The sequence below is a fragment of the Archocentrus centrarchus genome, chromosome 24 (genome assembly GCF_007364275.1).
Source record: "Archocentrus centrarchus isolate MPI-CPG fArcCen1 chromosome 24, fArcCen1, whole genome shotgun sequence".
Classification (NCBI taxonomy): domain Eukaryota; kingdom Metazoa; phylum Chordata; class Actinopteri; order Cichliformes; family Cichlidae; genus Archocentrus; species Archocentrus centrarchus.
This window is the reverse complement of record NC_044369.1, coordinates 14,874,532-14,895,688: the sequence shown is the minus strand read 5'-3', so window position 1 is coordinate 14,895,688 and position 21,157 is coordinate 14,874,532. Positions and strand designations below refer to the sequence as shown.

At 42.8% G+C, this 21,157-nt stretch overlaps 1 protein-coding gene across 2 annotated transcripts in view; it reads right to left on the bottom strand.

Moving 5' to 3' along the window:
* Window positions 1–20,767, bottom strand: part of stxbp5a (syntaxin binding protein 5a (tomosyn)) — a 98,955-nt gene extending 78,188 nt beyond the window's left edge. For both annotated transcript variants that reach the window (XM_030721509.1, XM_030721510.1), the window contains exons 1-2: window positions 20,311–20,767; window positions 18,187–18,284 (exon numbers count right to left, since the gene is read on the bottom strand). In XM_030721509.1, coding sequence (XP_030577369.1) covers window positions 18,187–18,284; window positions 20,311–20,448 — 236 coding nt within the window. In that variant the 5' untranslated portion in view covers window positions 20,449–20,767. The remainder of the gene's footprint in view (window positions 1–18,186; window positions 18,285–20,310) is intronic.
* Window positions 20,768–21,157: the final 390 nt, after the last annotated feature.

Here is a 21,157-nt window from a genome sequence, read left to right as displayed (position 1 = left end):
CACTCTGGCAAGAACAGCACTCCCAAGCTAATCCCACAAGTGTTGAGCGGGGTTGAGGTCAGGCCTCCGGGCAGCCCTATGAGACTGGAGATGGGCTGTGTGCAGTCCGTTTTGGATTTGGGAAGAGAGCCGTCGGCCATATTGTCCTGCAAACCTTGACGGCAAATCAGTAGAAGACTGCCTATATGGTGCTGACAGGGTGCAGAAACTGTCTTATTGCGGTGTCATCTTTTTGGGTCACCCACCGCCTGTCTCTGATATCCTGTTATATCAGAATCAGAATCAGAATCAGAAGGTTTTTATTGCCATATGGGTGAACAGGTTCACAGCATTAGGAAATTGCTGCGGTACTTCGTGCTTACAGAAAAAAAAAACAAATAAGTATAAAAACTATAAGACAATATACAAGTATACAAATTGCAAATATACAGAGATATTAGAGCTTACAAAATATACAGTGCAGAGACTAATTAAAAGATAAAAGAATGTAAACTATATTCCACTAATATGTACATCAGTGCAATCAGACAGGTGCATAGACATAGGGTCATCAGCGTTTGTGGAGGGTGGTGGTAACAGTCTTAGGGTAATTGTTCATGAGTCCAACAGCAGAGGGGAAGAAACTGTTCTTATGGCGGGAGGTTCTGGTCCGTATGGACCGTAGCCTCCTGCCTGAGGGGAGAGGGTCAAAAAGTCTGTGCCCAGGGTGAGAGTGGTCGGCTGTGATCCGACCTGCACGCCCCAGTGTCCTGGAGGTGTACAGGTCCTGGAGAGATGGGAGGTTACTGCCAATCACCTTCTCAGCAGAGTGCACAACGCGCTGTAGTCTCTGTTTGTCCCTAGTGGTGGCTCCAGCGTACCACACAGTGATGGAGGAGGTAAGGATGGACTCAATGATGGCAGTATAGAACTGCACCATGGTCCTTGCTGGCAAGTTGAATTTCTTCAACTGCCGCAGGAAGTACATCCTCTGCTGGGCCTTTTTGACGACAGAGGTGATGGTGGGCTCCCACTTGAGGTCCTGGGTGATGGTAGTATGAAACTTGGTCTTCAGTTTGATACTAGGACTCACTCCAAATGATGCTCTGACTTGTATTTTACAGAACACCAGCTTGAAATTGTCCTATGACACAGGCCCTATCTGGATCAGTCACATGTGGCATGCTCAGAGCTACACCACTGTAGCAGAGTCCATGCTTAGTGATGCTGCTAATCAGGTGCCAGTCAGGCACCTGATTGTCAGAAGCTCAAAACATGAGTCAGTAGCAGAATAAGCTGTTTGGCAAGAAGGTTTGGCAAGTTTTTCATGGACACAACCCACATCCTCAGCTCTGCTGCTCAACCCACAAATGCATTTTCCTAACAAATGTGGCTCCATTTAAGAGGAAATTAACAGGCGGTATAAGATTTATTGCCAAGAAGTATTGTTACAACAAAGAAATAATCGACCAAACACAAATTTCCTTACTTTTTGTGCTAAATTTAGATTTCTGCCCTAAGAGAAAGCAGGAAAGAGGAGCTCTTATGTCAAATGCATTTCTAAGGGACTGTAAATCAAAATGCTAAAGACAGTACAAACCCATAAAATAGCCTATCATAAAGTCCAATATAATTCACAGAGTTTTGTTCTTCAGGCTCTATGGTTTAGGGTCTGCACATCACTACATTCCCTCCTCAAAATAGGCTGATTTACAACAAAGCTTTGTATCTTCACTAATGATGATTCTCAGACCTTAAACTGCAGCTGCCTTCATCTCCTGCTCGTGGTTTCTACCTGCATTTAGTGCTGCCTTTACAAAGTGAAATGCTGCTATTTGGATCAAGGTCAAATAACTGGCTCAGCTAGTCAAGGATTCCCTGCTTATTCAACTTGAAAAGCTCTTTGCTTGTTTTGACCTCATGATTAGGATCTTGAATAAACTGCTGTCCAAACAGTTCTGGTGCAATTGACAGAATTTAAGCAGAATTCTCCTGCTCCTCAGCATTCATCATTTTGCTTTCTTCAGCACGAGAGCAATGATACAAAATCATATATATATATATATGCCACAGGTCCACATGTGCAGCTGGTGAATATGTGCTGAGTGACAGATGAGAAGGCAGACTGTGCTGCACCCAGCGAGTTGTCTCCAATGCACAGTCGCATTCACTGCAGTAATTTCACGCTCAAAAAATAACTAACGAGCTAATTAACTAACAGCTAACTAACTAAACATGCTGTATTGTCTTCTTTTGGATTTCTTTTCAATTTATCAGTCAGCCTAGTGAGCTGAAAGGACTCCACACATGAACACAAGTGCCAGTAGCATACAGCCAAAATCTCCTCTGTGCTCCAAGAGTGTGGAATATGACGGAGAAATGGTGTTGAGTTAATAGTAAGATGGAGTCTATCTTCATAATTGAGAATAGCTGATGGAAAATTAATGCACAAAAAATGGTGGTTTAAATGTTTGTGATTACAGACAATGTATGATATGAGGTCAAGCTAAATGTGTGAGTCGAGGCATCGTTGCATGTCTATAATCAGTCTTTTCATTAAATTTCAGCACTGTCACTTTAATTCACAACCTCATCTGCACTTTGGAGACATAATTCCACGTGTCCAGTTAAGTTTGTTTTTATAGAGAAAAAAAAAAAAAAAAACTCTTTCAAGCCATGTTTTGTGCTATGCAACAGCTATAAAGGCTCCAGCTCGGGATGTGTTTCCAGCACTTTAAGAAGCAAGATCTCATTTTGTCCTGTGTATATTCTAATGGCTGTAGTTAACATGACACTAAAATGCATGTGAAATTCTTTGTAAAATATCTAATTGCATGCTGTTTGTTTTCACTTTTATTTAGGATCTTCATTTTTAAGGCTTGCCAAATCCTCAAATTAATTTTGGATGAAGCGCAGGCATGATGGAAGCATTACTGGAGAGACCTCTGGGAATCTGAGCCCAATAGAGCTTATTCAGAAATGATTCAGGGAGTGTGTCTGAAGCCCAGAGCTGCTGCATCACATTAGTCCCTAAACCACTATTAGCTGGTATACAAGCAGAAATGCAGACACTCATATACAAATTTGCCCATGCTATATGCTGACAGAGCCTAATGCACACACACATTTCACTCAACCAGCAGTTCTCCATATACTGGCAGTAAAGCCACCTCGTGCTCACAGAATACACACGTTATGTACACACACCCATGAATAGTCATAAAGGACGAGCATTTACATACATTAAATGTATATACTTAAAGAACGCAGCCTGATACAGTGTCCTCACCCATTAAAAATGCATGACACTGCAGCAACAGTTTCTAAAGATGAGAACAGCTGCTGACCAGCACACAAGGAGCAGCCTGAGGCTGAGATGAAACCTCCTTAAAAGAATACCATTTTATTTGCATTTGAACTGGCCCTTCTCATACTGTCTGTGATGTAAGAGTCAGTGAGGTGCTTAACTGCATTCATCATCTGTCTGCTACAAAGGCTAGTGTGCTCACCATTGTTGCCCCCCCCCCCCCCCCCCCCCATCATGTTATCAGCAATCATCAACACCCACTTTTAATGTGTAAGCAAAAGCATTGCCAAGCACCAGACAGGAAGAGAAATAAGGCCAAGAGGCCCCAATTGAAGTTTAATGGGGGCCTAGTGGCATGGCTTACTGAGACCTCTCCTACTGCTTGTTCATCACTCACACCCGCTGGTGTCTGAGACATGGCAGGGGCTTCTGGCTTATCAAACAAATTAGCTGCTTCATCACTGGGATGAAAGTGGCGATACACAAGCTGCAAAGCTGTCCTTTCTTTCACAGGCTGCCCTTGCTCGAAAACAGAGAAGCAAACTGCATGCAGATACGATGCTCTGTTTGATGGAGATGGGGGGGGTGGGGTCTACAGTGCACTGTGTGGTGAGTAAGAAGTGATGGGTCTCCCACCCCTCTAGGGGTCTGACACTTCAACCTGCTGTCACAGCAGACAAATGGCCAATGTGTGGTGGCTTCTGCTAGGACAGTGGTCTGATTACAGTTTGATCAGAAGCCAATTTTTTTGCCCTTCCAAACTCTGCAAACCCCACCCACACAACACCAGAGTTCTGAGTCACAGAGCTGAATGGCTGCAACCACTATGGCTACCGTCCATATGCATACACTCCTACAGTACATTTTATCTCCCTCTAATTTCTCATCCTCCTCTTCACTTTTCTAAACTTAGATGCAACTTCGTCAGTCTGCAGTGAGATCATCCCTCCACTCTTCCTGTTGATTGTCATGTCTCCTATAGCTGTAGGGATTCCAGCTTGCTTGTACTGCAATGAATGACAATCCAAGGACACATCTGCACCACTTTTAGGTATTTATGTCTTGACAGCTTTGCGTCATGTTGATGTTAAACCAGAAGTCTCCATGCTTGTAAAAAACAATCTCTGTGTACATCGCTCATATGAAATCCGCCAACTCCAACTGGATGGATGCTATAGCAGACAGGCACAGTCCATTATAGCTCTTTGTCTCTGGACAACCACATCTATAACTTTGTCCTTATTTTCCCCCTATCTTCCCTCCTCCACATACATTGCCTCGGGTCCAGAGATGTGCATCTGAACATTCGTGCCCAACCTCCCAACCATTTCAACATTTGACGACACAATATAATCCGTCCTCATTGTGCTTGAATCAGACAGAAATACAGCCCGACGGCCAGTCACGTGCAGCACAGAGACACACGTTGGACATTAGCACACTCTTATGGACTTAAATATAGGTCTGTCACACTTAGCAACAGGCTGAGAGCTAAGTGGGGTGGGGGTGGGGGGTGTCTGTGCACATGCCAGCCATGTAGCAGGGCATTAAAGCCTGAGTCATCGCGTCATGTGACATGTGTGTCTTCCCTGCAGGCACTCGGCAGGGCTGCATACTAAAAGGCAGCCTAGAGAGCAGCGACGGGGAGATAAATACCGTTGCAGCTACCAGCGGACAAAGGCAAAAGTCAGGACTTGCGGATCTCTTATTGACAGACAAAGACCGTGCCAAGTCCTGGGCAGGCTCAGTCGGCTAAAGTTTAGGACACTAGCTTTACTCAAGCAAACTCCATTACAAAATGCCATTTATGTAGGCTGGCAGCCGTAAGGCTTAAGTCACTGATCGGATATTTAGAGCCTTTTCTCTTGAGCTGAGGAAAATTTCAAACATTTGTTTGCAATGCCGCTGTCAGCAAGAGGAAAAGGCACAGAAGCCTTGCAGCGCTGTCAGATGAGGGAGACAAAATCAATTATAATACCCCCCCCCCCCCCAAAAAAAAAACAAAACAAAGAAAGCTAGACTCAGGGGCTTAAAGGTGGATGCTGAATTCGGGATTTTTTTTTTTTTTAATATTAGCAACAGCAAGTGGCAGCAGTGAGAGGGGCATGCCATGGAGGGGTATGTCCAGCTCTGCTACTTCAAGCATTGTGACAGGCCTGTAGCAGTTTGTTTCAAATTTGCTAATCTAGCAGCTAAATGAGCAGTCACATGTATCACAAGTTCCTATACTGAACTGCAATTCCCACTGTGGCAAAAGGAGCTGCACAAATCTCAAAAAAATCTGAAATTGTTTAAATCTAGAGTAAATGGGATGCTTTCAGGCCCAAGTGGTTACTATGACTGGAGACCTTGATGACACATTACTGAAGTCAGTGGCAAAAGTAAACCGCAAGAGTGCAGCTGCTGCTTGTATATAAACGTACATGTGTGACCATGGAAACCACAGAAGGTGCAGGACAATGTAGGAAGATGGGGATTAAGGCTGATGAAGCCTGCTCTCTTATAAAAATGAAATGTTTTAGGGGTTTTAGTTATTTCTTTTTCCTTTTTATTTTTTTATCTCCTCTACCATGTAGAGGCTGTTACACTATGTCCTGTGAGGAGATATTAGGAACATTAAGTCTACCAAAAAAAAAGCAAACAATAGTTCTCTCTCCAGGGAAGAAGAATTTCTAAGTTGAATACATAATTATTTAATCCTTGAATAACAGACATCCTGATTTTTCAAACTTAATTTCCAGGAAAAACAGCATCTTATAAAAGCATCTTATCTAGGATTTAAAAAAAAGAAAATACAAGCAAAATACAACACGTTTGTTTGTTCTAATGCGATCTGTCCCTAGACACTGCCCAACAGCTACGCTTTATTTCATTTCAAATGCTTTGACAAATAATGCACAGTGACAGCCATACAAGCGCTGCTATTTTGTTATTGTTCCACAGCTGCTCCTAGTGTGTTTCTTTACATATACACAAAAACACCTACAATTCTAATTCATGTAAGATCAGTGTAGGGGCAGGCTCAGGGAGAGCTCTTAAAAAAGCATTTCAGGATTCCTTCCAACATGATGAGAAATGTTTCTGATGGAAATAGCCATGAGCCGAAGAGATGACTATGCAAACTGTTATCTTAAGGTAAATGTCATACACACTTTGTTCAGCTGGTGTACACTGCCCAACACTGATTGTGCAACAAGGAGTATGTACTTGTACTTGTGCTTGAGGCTATTCGTTGCAGGTAAACAACAAATATCTCAGTTGCAGTATATATTCCATAACATGCCTATAAGCAGCATTACCCACATGTCCACACTGGCAGTTTGTTAGCTACAGCCGACAAAGACACTAATATTCTCCAGCTAGAGTTGATTTAGTTGAATATGTAGAAATCAGCCTTTAGCAAAGAAGATAAAAGCATGAAATAGAAAACTCACACTCAAATTCCATAATACTATGTCTTGGACCTAAGATGTGAAGTGACAAAACTATGGCAAACTTTGTGTGTCTGCCATAACAGATGGTTCACTTGGTTGCATGTTTTGGTGCATGTTAAGGCCTTCCTGAGGTTAACTGCACATAAATATAAAAAGCCCAGGCAAGGACACCTACAGTACCTACTGTATGGATGCAGCTCTGTCTCTGTCTACAAGCGTCTTTATCGCACACATACACCCACATTTCGGCGCATAAAAACGCAGTGACAGGCAATTCCTCAAGTTCTGGCGCCTTGGGAATCTTTCTGTCTTTCCTCCTTTGCATGCCACAAAGCCCAGTGCGTGTGTGTGTGTGTGTGTGTGTGCGTGTGTCTGTGCTTGTGTAGACAACCTTGCAAGACAGAAATGTAGCTCTAGATTTTAGTAAAGTCATAACCAGCATTTTAAACAGCCCGTAGCAATTAGGTGCACCTGCATGCCATCAAACCACAACTGCTTCTGTCTGTTAACACACCTGTTAAACTACAAATGAAGACGATCTCAGAGAGAGGCTGTTAGAATGGCAGCCTGTGCAAATTTTCAGCCGATTTTCAGCATTCTCAGCTCTGACCAGTGACCGGCCGGTCAGTCTCACATATGTCTGATTGGGAGCTGGTCCGTTTCATGCGCGCACAACATGCGCACAGCGGCACAGGCAAATAGTCACACTCACAGCCACATTCTAACATGTCATTAACAGCCTCGGTATTAGCAAAGGATCAATGCAGTTATGAGGAAATATCAGCAGAAGTGATACTTTTCACTACAAAAAATAAGTATTCCCCACCTGAGTGTCCATCAGCCTCTCAATGAGGTTTGCTTATAATTTCAATCACTTCCTTTTTAAACTACTTTAGTTGCAGGATTCTTTCACCTCCCGTCACTTTAAAATTCCTCCACAACATTTCCACAGAGTTTCACAAGGTTCAAATCTGGTTTTAGCCCTCAGGTTTTGTCTTTTTGTACCACTCCTTGGTTGATTTGCTTATATGTATGTTCCATCTATTCATGCTTACGAAATCATCAGATGGCCTCACATTATCTTCAAGCACTCTTTTAATATCAGGATTTATTTTTAGTCAATGACTCAAGCTGCCCATTCTCTGAGGCTATGAAGCAACCTCAAACCATAACATTCCCAACACCATGCTTTGCAGTTTGTATGGTGTTCTTCTCCTTATAGGCTGCCTTCAGTCCATGCCAAACATTTTTACTGTTAATGTGGCCAACTATATATCTATCTTTGATGAGCCACTTCAGATTTTTCCAAAAGACCTGGCCTTTCTTTCTCATTGGCAAACTGTAAACTGCTTTGTTCTTTCTGGACACCAGAATGAACGAGGACACAAAGAGTCTTCTTGTTTCTCTGCTTCCCATGCAGATCAAATTTGTGTGACCTTTTCTGATTATTATAGACACATGCATTTTGGACAACAACACTTGCAAGAGTTACTTCAAGATCCTCTGACTACATTTTAAGTTGGTTTAGTTCTTTTGAATCAAATAGTCTGCAATTGGGCTGAATTTACAGGAACAGTCCGTCCTGGATGCAGGATAGTAATCATTTGAAATCAATACCACTTGTATGTGTGATTTTCCTTACAGGGGAATGATTACTCTCAAATCATTTGGAGACCTTTTCACAAACCTTTTCCCTGGCTTATAGCCATCCAAAAGCCTTTTTCTGTATTCCTCGGGGAGCTCTTGAGGGTGTGAGGGCAAAAGAAAGCAAAGAGAACACCCTAGACGTAAGAGGTTTAAACAAGACTGTGTCCACCTGTTACTCCTTAAGTTATAATCACTGGTATCTAATCTGGAACTCCTGATTCTAATTTTATTATTCTGAAAGGGTAATAAATGTAGCGGAGTATTAGTGGTCTGGTTGTCTTAATTACTGAAACTATTAGTCCATCCATCCATCCATTCGCTTCCGCTTATCCTGGTCAGGGTCGCGGGGGGGCTGGAGCCTATCCCAGCTGTCATAGGGCGAGAGGCAGGGTACACCCTGAACAGGTCGCCAGCCTGTCACAGGGCCTGAAACTATTAGTGTCACTATAAAATTATATAAAATATTATATAATATATGAAAACTATCAAAAAAAATCACCTTGCAGCAAGAAGGTCCTGGGTTCAAATCCACCATCTGGCCGAGTCCTTTGTGTGTGGAGTTTGCATGTTCTCCCTATCTCTGTGTGGGTTCTCTCTGGGTACTCTGTCTTCCTCCCACAGTCCAAAGACACGCGTGGGGTCAGGATAACTGAAGATTTTAAATTAGTAGTGGGTGTGAATGGTTGTCTGTCTCGTTGTGTTAGCCCTGTAATGGCTAACTGGTGACCTGTCTGGAATGTACACTGCTTCTTTATAATATAGCAGAAGGAAATTGATGGATGGATGGAAATCTGTAGACATCTTTTTCTTTCCTAAATTGTTTAAACTTAAATATGAAGAGAATAGATGATAATTTTCGTGTGATTTAATTACCGTTTTACATGACTGTGCATGTGTGCCAGAACAGCACAATATCAAGCAGTATTACAAAAAACATCATTACCTAAAAAGTTGTTTGTGGAGCTTGGCATAATGTCCTTTTTACATTTTCCTAATTAATTATATTTAATTGGTCATAACTGTTGTGTCGGGGGAACAAAGTACATGTGGTGAACATTAGGATACAAGTCATCTCTTGCAAGATAAGCCCCTGGATGTCTGGGTAAAGCAATTGGAAGGGGAGAGTGTTACAAAGACAAATCATAAGGAAACATATGAAACATTAATGCGGAGGCAGCAGAGGCCCTTGAGACAGAGTGGAAGACTACTGCCTACAGCGGCTGAACAAAAATAATTGGATGCAGAGAACAAGCAGCAAAATCAGGAGGACATATAAAATAAAATAAAATTAAATAAAATTAAATAAACCTATATCCCAAAACAGCAGCGGCATCCCTGAAAATAAGTACTACAGAAAATTTTTTTTTTTAAAAAACAGAAAGTAGAACAGAAGAAAATGTATAACAGAGAGAGAGAAATACTTCACAGTCATTTCAGAGTTGTGGCCCTATGGAGACCCAGAGGTCACATCAAAGGCAGGGGGAAAAGCAAGATGACAAAATCTTTGTGCTTCACAGCATTCTGTAAGCCAGTCCCCCTACAAGCACCACAGGGACTGTGCCAACCTGACAGCATAAGTTTGACTCAACCCCCGCCACAGTTCCACACATTAACAGTAATGTCAAGCAAAACCACCGAGTCTCAGCCGCTCACGTCATATTGAAACAAGCACCTGAACAAACACTCTTTTTTCTTTTCCTTTATTTTTTTTTTACGTGTATTTTTAGCTCATCAAATGAAGTGTTTTTATTCACTCAAGGAGAAGCATTTAATTTTCAGTCCAGTCACCTTGATAGTAAAGCATGCACACAGCAGTTTTTCAGCTATTATTTCTTCCATAAGCTGGTTCTTGTTTTGTATGTTCAAGTCTTTACCCTGACTACGGGCTACAAAGCTACGCTCAGGACACATGTTCATCCTCCTACACATGAGGATGAACATGTGTTTGCGGACTAGAAAAATCCCCTGGCGCACACCGTGTGTACTAACGGTAATTGAAGGACATCACATTCTCATTCAACCTCAAAAATGCGTGTAAATTAATCCCATACTGCCCGTTCTTGGTTGACGTCATGTATGATTTGTTAAATGACAGTGATATTTCAGCGAGATGCCAGATTTACGGCACGTATGATGAAGTGATATAAATATCACTTGACAGGAGAGAGCTATCAGCACACGCCAAAACCTTCTCTTGGAAAGTCGCAAACAACAGCTTGTACTTAACCTACCCAATAATCAGCTATTTATAGGCAAAGGGCAATCTGGAGCTTTTGTTTTTGCTCTGACAGGAAAGAAACCATAGTTTATATGATTTTTGAAGTACCAGCATTTAATCCTTGGGGGAGTTAAATGTTAAAGTGCCACAAAAATGAAAGCAACAGACTTACAAATGAAATCAATAGGACACACAGCGTTACCACAAGTATCATCGCTGAATCGAAAGCCATGCACAATGACACCAATCTATTAAGCGTGTACAGGGTATTTACTTTTAATGCTTGACACTTGGTGACAAGGGACCTTTGTGGTACAGCAAACGGACAGTGGTCAAGGCCTTTGGTTGCAAGAATGCTGTTACATTAAGAGAAACATATTGACCAGGACTTATATGAGTGCAAATCAATACAATAGGAACAGGATCCTCACAAGTGGGCCAGCCGATGCTGAAAATGCAGCTGTGTGAAATAGATCCTGCCATAAATCACAACATTCTGACAGAGCTGCGTGCTCTGACTGTCACTCACTCGCTAGGTCGAACAGCACAGCAGCGAGTATGTTATCAAGAACGCTGCACGCACCGTGGCTAAAATGGAGCTCACATCTCAGATCGTAGATTATCAGTATGTTACAAAATGGGTACAATTTTCACAGTTTTGGCCACTGCTTTGGTTGTAATAAGACTGCACTCACTGAAAATATTGCTCAGATCTGGGATGAAGGCAACAATGAAGTCAAATGAAGCAATAAACGAGCGGTAAATCGATTAGACAGCTAAAAAGGAAAAGTGTGAGGACCTGAAATGCCTTTTTTAATACCTCATTGCCCATGAAAACTGTTGGTAACTGTTGGTAAATACTCGCATGCTTCCACCCTCTTAAATTCCTACCCATTTCTCTAATTTGTGCAGCAACTTATATGAACTGATACTTTTACCAGAACCCATATTCATCCACTCATTCCTTCAACACTTTTATTCTATATCACGTCACACAGTCGCACGTCGATGGCTACATCTAGAACAAATTTGGGGTTCAATAATCTTGCCCAAGGACACTTCGACATGTGGACTGAAGGAGCCAGGGATCGAACCACCAACTCTTCGATTAGTAGACGGCCCACTCCGCCTTCAGCGCTGTATCTGCTGGTGGATGTTTCCACCTTTCACACCAATTAGGATTAAAACTGTCAATCACAACTTCTGCCTGGATTTCCTCCACTGTCTTGAAAAATGTTAGCTTGAAGGAACCACTGCAGGTGCAAGGTTGGCTAACCTACGGATATGCTTAGTCCCACTAAGATTACCTTACTATAACTATTTAGCCATTTTAAAGTGGTCACAAAGACATTTATTTCATGGTTATTTACAGTTAATATTTTCACCTAACACATCACTGACGAGACACTGTAGATTCACCTGTCCACAAGCATAAAGCAGAATAAAGCCAGTCATCATCCAGTACAACAGGTACACTCTCCCAGTGTCTGTATCCAAACATGAACCTATTTATTCTCTACAGCCCACACAACACTGTGTATTTACATTTAGCCACTCAAGCATTGTCTCCCGTCTGTTGGGAATAATTAGTGCACAGGTTGCTGACCTCTCAGGCATTGCTACTCTGCATCAAACACTCTGCATCACACACTGTGTCCATACATGTGCATTACTTACAGCTTGGTTTCTTGTTATATTGTGTACAGACTAACAAAGGGAAAGCTACATTTGCATGTACATTAACAACCAGTAGATGGAAAATGTGTCTTTGGTCCAAGGGTTTCCAGACAACACTTATTTAGCATTCCTCTAAAAGCTGTGTGGCGTTTACGCCTCTCTAGATTTCTTCAGGTTCCCTCCTTAAATGTGATGAGTCACTCTAAGCAGAAAGGCCTATGCGTCTGGATGAACTTTTGTTCTGTTTGTTTTTTTAATTATTATTTTTACATGTGCGCTTTTCCATTAGTTAACTGGTCAAACAGTTTAAACCATCAAAGCCACATGCTTCACTTTAATGTGCAGACCTACACACACACACACACACTCATCATTCCTGAGAAAGCAGGAGTCAACAGAGCTGAGGGACAAGGAGCAAGAGGAGTAAAAGCTGGAGATAAATGTACACTAAATTATTGAGGAGAAGCAACATGGCAGCACAACTTTAATCACCCTAAACCCAGATCCCATTTGGTGCCTGTCAAGGCTAAAGGACTTAAGCGGAACACGCTGTCAGGATATTGGACAGAGGGTAGCAGAAAAAACACTTGCGGTACTGATGCAGCAAAATTTGTTTTCCATTTCTAAGAACCGATAGAACAGAGGACGCTGAGTGCTTTGGGAGAGCATGAAAGATTCAAACCTGGTACATAAGGGGTCTTTGATTAACAGTACTTCAATACAGTGCACAGCCACAAACGCATGCCCTCTTTGTTCCAGTAATAGTGTAAAGTTGATGCGCACAGAACTGACATGAACCTCCCTTGTGACCTCACCATGGACTAAACTTTTAAACGTTATTCTGTTTTTTTATATCACATGGTTATATCGACTGGCAAGTTTATGCCTTCATTTCAAGCGATTTTCTCTTCTTTCTCTCCCGCAGCCCTTGCTCTGTTTGTGTGAAAAGTAAAATGAGGTCCACTGGGTTGAGATACTAATCCCTCTTTATTTCTGTGATACCAAACCTCTTTAACAATCCTTCATCCCCCATATGCTACTGCAAGCTAACCGGCTGTCCACTGAGACAGAAATAATACATTAATAAAAGCAGAGTATATGAAATATGAAGAAAGATACAAACAGATGTTTAAGTCACCCGTATATAAAACATGCAATTTTGCCTCTAAACACAGAGTGAAGGCAGTTTTAACTCCTTTGTTGAGGTCTCATCTTTGCCCTGCCACACTTCTGCAGATTGCATAACCAAACACAGACACAAGCACACACACACACAGCCGGCTTTATGAAGCGCTGTTTAAAATGTTTGTTTGCAATTTAGAACTGAAATCAGACAAAAAAAAAAATGAAAGGAAATAATTTTAACAAAACAGAAGTGCTAACAACTGAACAAATGGTCAATGACCTGAGAAGAAGCTTCAAGTTTCCCTCCATCTCTAAAGATACTGCAGCTATGCAGAGAAAAGCAGCCAGAGGGTCACCGTAAATCATTTGTTAAAGTCAAATTGTACTATCAGAGTAATAATAATAATAGTAATAATAAAAGTCTCACATTATTGAAATACATGGAAACTTCAAGTTTAATCACGAGTTTAATCAAAATAAGAAATGTACTCGCATACATATGATGAAGCGCTCTAGAGCTACAACTGAACACTTCCTTTAGTGCATATTATACTAATTAAATTCTAGCTTGTATTGCCAACTCAAAACAATCCGTGCCATTAAGATCACATCTCAGTAAGATTTTCTTGTGACTGCAGAAGGATAGCAGTCACTGAACCAAAACCTTACTGCCAGCCACAGTTACCGTGTGTGTGTGTGTGTGTGTGTGTGTGTGTGTGTGTGTGTGTGTGTGTGTGTGTGTGTGTTGCACACTTTCCGTGTCCACCAATGTCTACTTGCATGTGCAAATGTTTGCCCTTTTGTGCGCACCATACAATATTTGAATGCGCATCCATTAGCATCTGAGTAACTCATCTATCATTGCGTGTGTGCATATGTGCAGAGGCACAAATGTGTGTTACCTCAGCCACCTCCAGACAGCTATTCTGAAATAATAACTCTGCGTGTGAGCTCATGCATGCGTGTGTGTTTTTGTGTATGTGCGTCCCCCCCCCCCCCCGTTTGGATGTGAGAAGCCTATGATGTCCTGCGTTTGTCGATGAGATAATCTAGCAGCGCATGGACTGACAATTTGATCTATTGATCTGTGTCTTGCTGGCTCACAGGGAGTCTCTGAGTTATAGTGCTGCCATTTCTCGTGGCCACCATTAGTAAAGAGTGATCTCTCTAGGGAGGTGATGCTGCCACAGTGTTAAACACATTTGCTGCAGACCACCCAGAAATTGAAATACATACACACACAGATGACTCTGGATCTAGTGTGATAAGCTTCCAAAGCTGTCCGTGTTTTCTGTCAGCCACTAACAAAATCTGCTATCAACAGTGTTCTGCACGATACTTTGGACTGTCAGCTGCAATTCTATATACTGTTACTTGAACTCGCAAGACCATTGTCTGATTTAAATCGAGTTAAAATTAACAGTCTTTCCTTATACAGCATAGGAAATATGTGACCAAAGATCATACAGCTGCACACAGAGATTATCTGATATAACTGCTACTCAATTTTCACGCAGGACATAGTATTTTTCATTTTAATAGTTTAACGAAATTTAATTATTTTTTAATCATTTTAAGTATAGCAAGCACTGGTGTGCGAGTTTATCCAACTGGGTTGATATGCCACAAGGCTAATGCAGAGGCCCAAGTCTGAATCCGGCCCAAAGCCATTTACTGCATGTCTTGCCCCTGGTAACCTTCTCCCAGCTTTCCTGTCTTCTCTCCACTGTCCTCTCACAATAAGGGCTAAAAAGCTTCCAAAAGAAGTATAGCAAGCACTGACTGTATGCTTTTGGTTAGTGTCATTTTTGTCTTTGTTATGAAGGATTTCAGTTGGCATCACTACCAGCACTATGAATCAACCACATGCTGTTCGATTATGGCAAAAGCAAGCACAACTACTCTGAGATTACTATTGTTTAACACAGTAACACTTTTCATTGCTTTGTTGACTCTTTAACAAAACTGGTGAAACCACGATTCCAAACAGCCAACTCGTTTTACCTTTCATGTTAATCCAGTGCGCCCCAACAACACAAGCACATCAGTGCAGAATAGATTGCCGCTAAATACTTGTTCAATCGTTTTTTTTCCTTTTTGTTAGAAGCCATGATTGTAGCAATGGTTTTTGTTAGTCCAGTGAAAGGCGAATTTTCTCATTTTTTTGTCTAATGTTGATGGCCTTATGGTCGACCTCCTGGTAAAGAGCAAAAAAGTCTCTGCAGTGTTAGCTGAAAAGTAGCGTGATCAGAAAATGTGACCAAGAAATAAAGGGCACAGGGAAAAAAAGAAAGCTTTTATGCTTTCCTACCTTCATCAGAAACACTGTCTCATCACTAAAACCACTACAAAACCGCTTTATTAATTCAGCATTTTGCAATCCTGCTTATTTTTGAAAACACACAGCTAATCTAAAGGATAGCTAATGTGGGGTGACTGCTTGCACAGCAAATCCTGTTGTTTTCTAAATGCTCATGACTTCTTTTGCTGCTGAAATACAGTGCAGAAAACACTGTGTGTGTGTGTGTGTGTGTGTGTGTGTGTGTGTGTGTGTGTGTGTGTGTGTGTGTGTGTGTGTGTGTGTGTGTGTGTGTGTGTGTGTGTGTGTGTGTGTATGCGTGCACTTGGGCATATCTGTCTCACTGCATTACCACACACAGATCAATAAGGATTCTATTCTTGGCCATTAGATCTTGAAAAGGGGATAGCCTGCCTCTCTTACTCTTTCCTATCTCTTCCCTCTCACTCTGCTCTTCTTCATTTATTGGCCTGTTCTCTCCACGGGCTCACCAACCAAGCTCTTTCTCTGTTTCCCCTCTTTCCCTCCTCCAGACAACACCAAAGGGACATTGTCATCTTCCCAGGTGGACACTGGAGCCAGACACAGAGCGAGTGGTGAGCATCCAACACGAGACAGCTTTTGGGGATCACAGAAGCGACTGGCTTTATGGCTACAGACATTTCCTCAGAGGACACAAACACCAACATGCACCCACATACTCAATCGCACATGTGTACACATCAGTGCACGCCTCCTGTTTGTGCTGTAATTTTCAGTGCTTTGCCACGCTGCCAGGCTGAGGCCCTTGATCTGCCACTTCCTGTAATCCTTCATGGAAGAGGGGTGCAGCCAAATGTCCTGGCAGGCCAACCAGGCAAACAAACACACATGCACACACTCACACACACACACACACACACACACACACACACACACACACACACACATCGATATCCATGAGAAGCCTCTCATGCCTTGCCAGGGCATAGATGTGACAGTGTATCAGCACAGGGAATCCCTGGATGGCTTTCCAAAACCTGCAACCAGCCAAAACTTTAACAAAATCACAACCTGCCACAAAACCCACATTCGGCAGCTTAGCATTGCACATTTTATGAATCACAAAACCTCAAACTATACCTCCTCCATCTGCGCCACAGTAGTGTCACTGTCATCAGATAAAGAGACAAGGCTGACTAAACAGTAAAATAACAGGGGAGGAGAACCGGCACCAAGGAGCAGATAGATGACTCCCAATTCACCTTCCACTGACTCTGATAAGACTCTATCTGATCCACATCACTCAAACACAAAAGAGATCCCTCTGTTTGTTCAGTTTCAAAGGGACCAGTTACAGCTAGGAGGAAACATCTGACGAGATCATTCACCCAAAGTCAGTATCGTCTGAGAAACTGTGTTTTTAAATCTAAGCTCTTGACTATGCCTTTATTTTTCTTCTGAGGCTACCCAGTTTGGAAGTAATGGAGTAATGCGCCAGAAAGCAAGACATAAGCCCTATTAAGCTTATGTGCCTTTTTTTAATAAAAAAAAAAGCCCAAAGGAGGGATTTCATCTCGTATCTACTAATTCAAGTGTACCAGTGACAGAATCTGCTCTGGTTAAGGTTTTTTTGAATCTGTAAAGCTTTAGGAACATTCAGTTATCGCTTCAAAATGTGATGTGCCCACCATCTCACTCAGTCTGCCTTAAAACATTTAAAAGGTACACAGGCTGCCCATCTTTTTTTTTTTTTTAAAGAAGACTTGTAAACATGGTTCAGTAGACTCTCCTGCTCATCATCATCCTCCCTTCTTTCCAGCACAAGGTGAACAAGACTGAGTCACAACCGTAGCTGCCAGCAGGTGGGAATGAGGGACAGCTATGCGGACCGCTCTTCATCACACCGTAATGAGCTGGCAAAGGTTGTCGGACAGGCAGGAGAACACACGGAGGACCTGTAAAAGCAGCCTCGCACAGGCAAGTTCGCGGGCGTTCTCTGAAGCTATATGACTCCCTGCGGTGCCATTTCATCGCAATCTGTTGTCCCTGTTTGTGTTAACGTCCTCATATTGCAAGAACGCAGATGCAAGCTAACACTTGTGCCGAACGGCAAGACATATTTCAATATGTGGCATTTGTGTGAGCTTTGCTTTGATTTAGCATTCGGCACAAGGGTGCAACAATGTAGCATGGTCAAGGGCTGATATGTGAAATTCAATGGAGGTAAAGTTAGTCTGTAGTTTATGAATTATCTTACCTTGTGATAACATCTGGACGTTGGACTTTAAGGTAAAGAGAAATCAAAGATGCCTTCCAGGTACTGAAGCTCACAAACTCACAAGGGCTAAAACCCCCATGCTACCAAAAACTCTTCCAAGACACTGAAAACCAGCCAACATACAGGAGCGTCTCACAACATCTCACTTACCTGCTGCTGCCTCACAGGGATGCAGCTACCCAAAGGCGCTGCCACAGGACACAGTAACCCATAGAAGCTCAGTGGCAATTAAAAGGATACAATCTAAGAGCTCCACTCTGGGTGCCAACGGCCAATATCTTCTGCACGGGGTCAAAAGCCATGGACGACGGCTGATAGGGGAAGCCATGACGGACGGTCTGGTGCAATATGTAGAAAGATGGGGGGAAGAAAGCAAACGTGTTAGTTAGAGAATATCAGTTTGCATTTCACAGCAGGGGTGTTGTTTTGTCAGTGGATGTCACACACCTGACTCTGATAAACAAATGGCCCAGATGGATGTGAGAAGTGTTGTGACAGAAATATAAAGCCTGAAATTGTGCAGACAAGAGAAAATGAAAAAGAGGAATAAACGCTCTTTCTGTGCACGGATGCCCTGTTCGTCATGATAGGCATGATATTTGGACTCGCTTTTTAGGTTCCTTTTATAATCACGGGCCTATTTTGAGATTTCTTTCTCATTTTCCTCTTTTTATGCTGTTTTTTCGTTCTCTCGCTGCCTCCCACGTGAAGTCGTGATAACACTTAAAAGTCTGGAAATGAAAAACATAGAAAAAACATGGATAGGCGGCATTAGGTTATGTTTAGTTTATATCTCTTTTGTAAGGTGCGCAACACATTATAAGGTGTTCCTGCTCGGCTCTGTGCACTTCTGCGACAGTAGTTTTATGGCATCAGTCAGCCGGTGGTGGGCCGTTGGATTTGTTTGCTTAGTGACAGAAGGCTAAAGTACATTACATAAGAAGCACTCAGTGCAGCAGAGACACCTGCCTTCCTTGTAGAGAAACATTACAGAGAGTTCCTGTCCAGACAGACAGCAAAGGTGCAAGAGGGAGGCTGAAGTCTTGTTCAAAGGTACTTCAATCAGATGTCTAGCTGTTGACAGACATATTTAGGCTGCTGTGGCTAGAAAACCTGCAGTCTTTGAGTTAAGTCTGTCTAGCCACAAAACCACAATGTCCCTGAAGCCTTCTGGTGTGTTGACATGATTCTAGACTCTTTTTCCCCATGTTTACTCCAAGCACTCTAAACTTAATACTTCTTACAAATGTTAATCTGCCCTACATTTGAACCTCTGTTATGTGGTTGCTAAAACAGAAAAGAACAACACAAAAAGACTCCACCATGCAACAGCAGTGTATTTTTTTCTACCAACCAGAAGCAAAGGTTGTGTCTAAGAAGGACATTGCAGGTAGATGATTTGTCACTTGTATCAAAAATGTTAAGCGGAATAAAGAAAAAAGTTTTACAAGCATACACGTTAAACATGTTGGGACATCAGTGGGGTTTAGCGGACAACTGAGAAAACCCCAAACTGACTTAACAGTAGCATGCATGTCATGTAAACTGTTATCCCAATTATTGTTGTTGTGGTCAATACAGACAGAGGAGGGCAAAGTTTTTTTGTTTTTTTCTCAAGCAGGCCTGCACTCACTTCAGGCACCATCAGTCCCCAATGATCTGAGGATAAAGTGGTCTGTGTTTAAGTGTGGATGAAGGAGACAGAATGGGGGGAGGTGAGAGGTGTGTGAAAGAGAGAAGAGGAGGGAGAAGAAGGGAATGGAGAGACAATACGTGGAAAAGACAACCCACACGGGGGGGGGTACCACACGCTCACTTACACACACACATCAATCACAAACCAGCGTTTTACTAATCCAAACCAGCAGATTATGCAAGAAGGGATCAGTTCAGCCCAACCCCTCGATATGACAGTTCATGCCATGCGCACATGAAGAAAACTCTGGTATTATGCTGGCGTATATTAACATACCCCGTGTAACGAGATGATTTCAAAAGTGTTCCAACTAAAAAAAAAAAGGGCAACCAAATAGAAACTTGCTGCTGGTCGGTGCGGCGCACTCGTCACAGCATGCGCATCGTAGGTGCCTAGGTTGCACTGCGCATAGGATGTGATCTTTCTGAAATGGATGGGCTACTTGCTAAATGTTAATTAAATATTTAATGAGCACGTGCTTGTTGTAGTTTAGAAGAAGACTGCAGTGTCGAATGCTTTGCGGCTAATAAATAATTCTGTGGAGCTCACTTGCACCATCCGTGTTCTGAAATGGGATATGCGCTAAACAAACTGCCTTTAATAATTATAATTATCGTTAAAAGACAAGACGCAAAAAGCTGTATCATAAAATCCCCAGTCTCGCCCACCTTGCAGAGCTGGAAATGCTCGGACTGGAGGGTCTCCTGGATGAGATGGTTCTCCTGTGGCCCCACTTGGACAGACGGCGCGGAGGAGGACACCTCTTTTAAACCGTCCAGCACCTTCCTGATGTTGAACTTCTTCATTTTCAGACTGCAGAACACAGAATTGAAATCACCCGCAAAAAGATAAAGGGAATGGCCACTTTATTTCTCTCACACACGCGTGCGCTCTAATTTCCCCTGTGGATCTCACATTTTAGTGCTTATTATTTATCGCAGTCTCCATGCTGAAAAGCTCTTGCGCGCACCGCACAGGTCAGGTCGCTACTTGAGGTGTATCTGGAGAGGGATGTTGGTGCGTCGGTGTAATTTGCTTGGACTCCGTGCTGTGCCCCACTGCGTCTCGGCGGCTCCGTTCTTCCTCTCGGCTTCCCTCCCCTCCCCTCTCGACTGTGTGCGCCGCTCAGCCAAGGCGGAAACGCAGCGCAGCGGCGGCGGCGGTGGTGGTGGTGCTGCTGCTGCTGCTGACGCTCTTGCGCATGTCTGACAGAACAGAGGCTTCAACACAAATCCCGCCACCTTGCCAATCCTCTCTCTCCCTCTCTCCCTCTCTTTCGCCCCCCCTCCGCTTGTTTCATCGGCCCCAGCGACAACGCCCCCTCCCTCCCCTCGCTGTCACGCACGCATAGTAGGTTTTGCTCCACTGCACCTGGTGATGCTGGTGAGCTTGGGCTGCAGCAGCGTTGAGAGAATCTGTGTGGAGACAGACGAGCAAACAAACAGAGGCTCGGTGCCATTATTTCCAATACACGCTCGCCTTTACCACTCCGCCTCTATTTATGTGCTTGCGTGG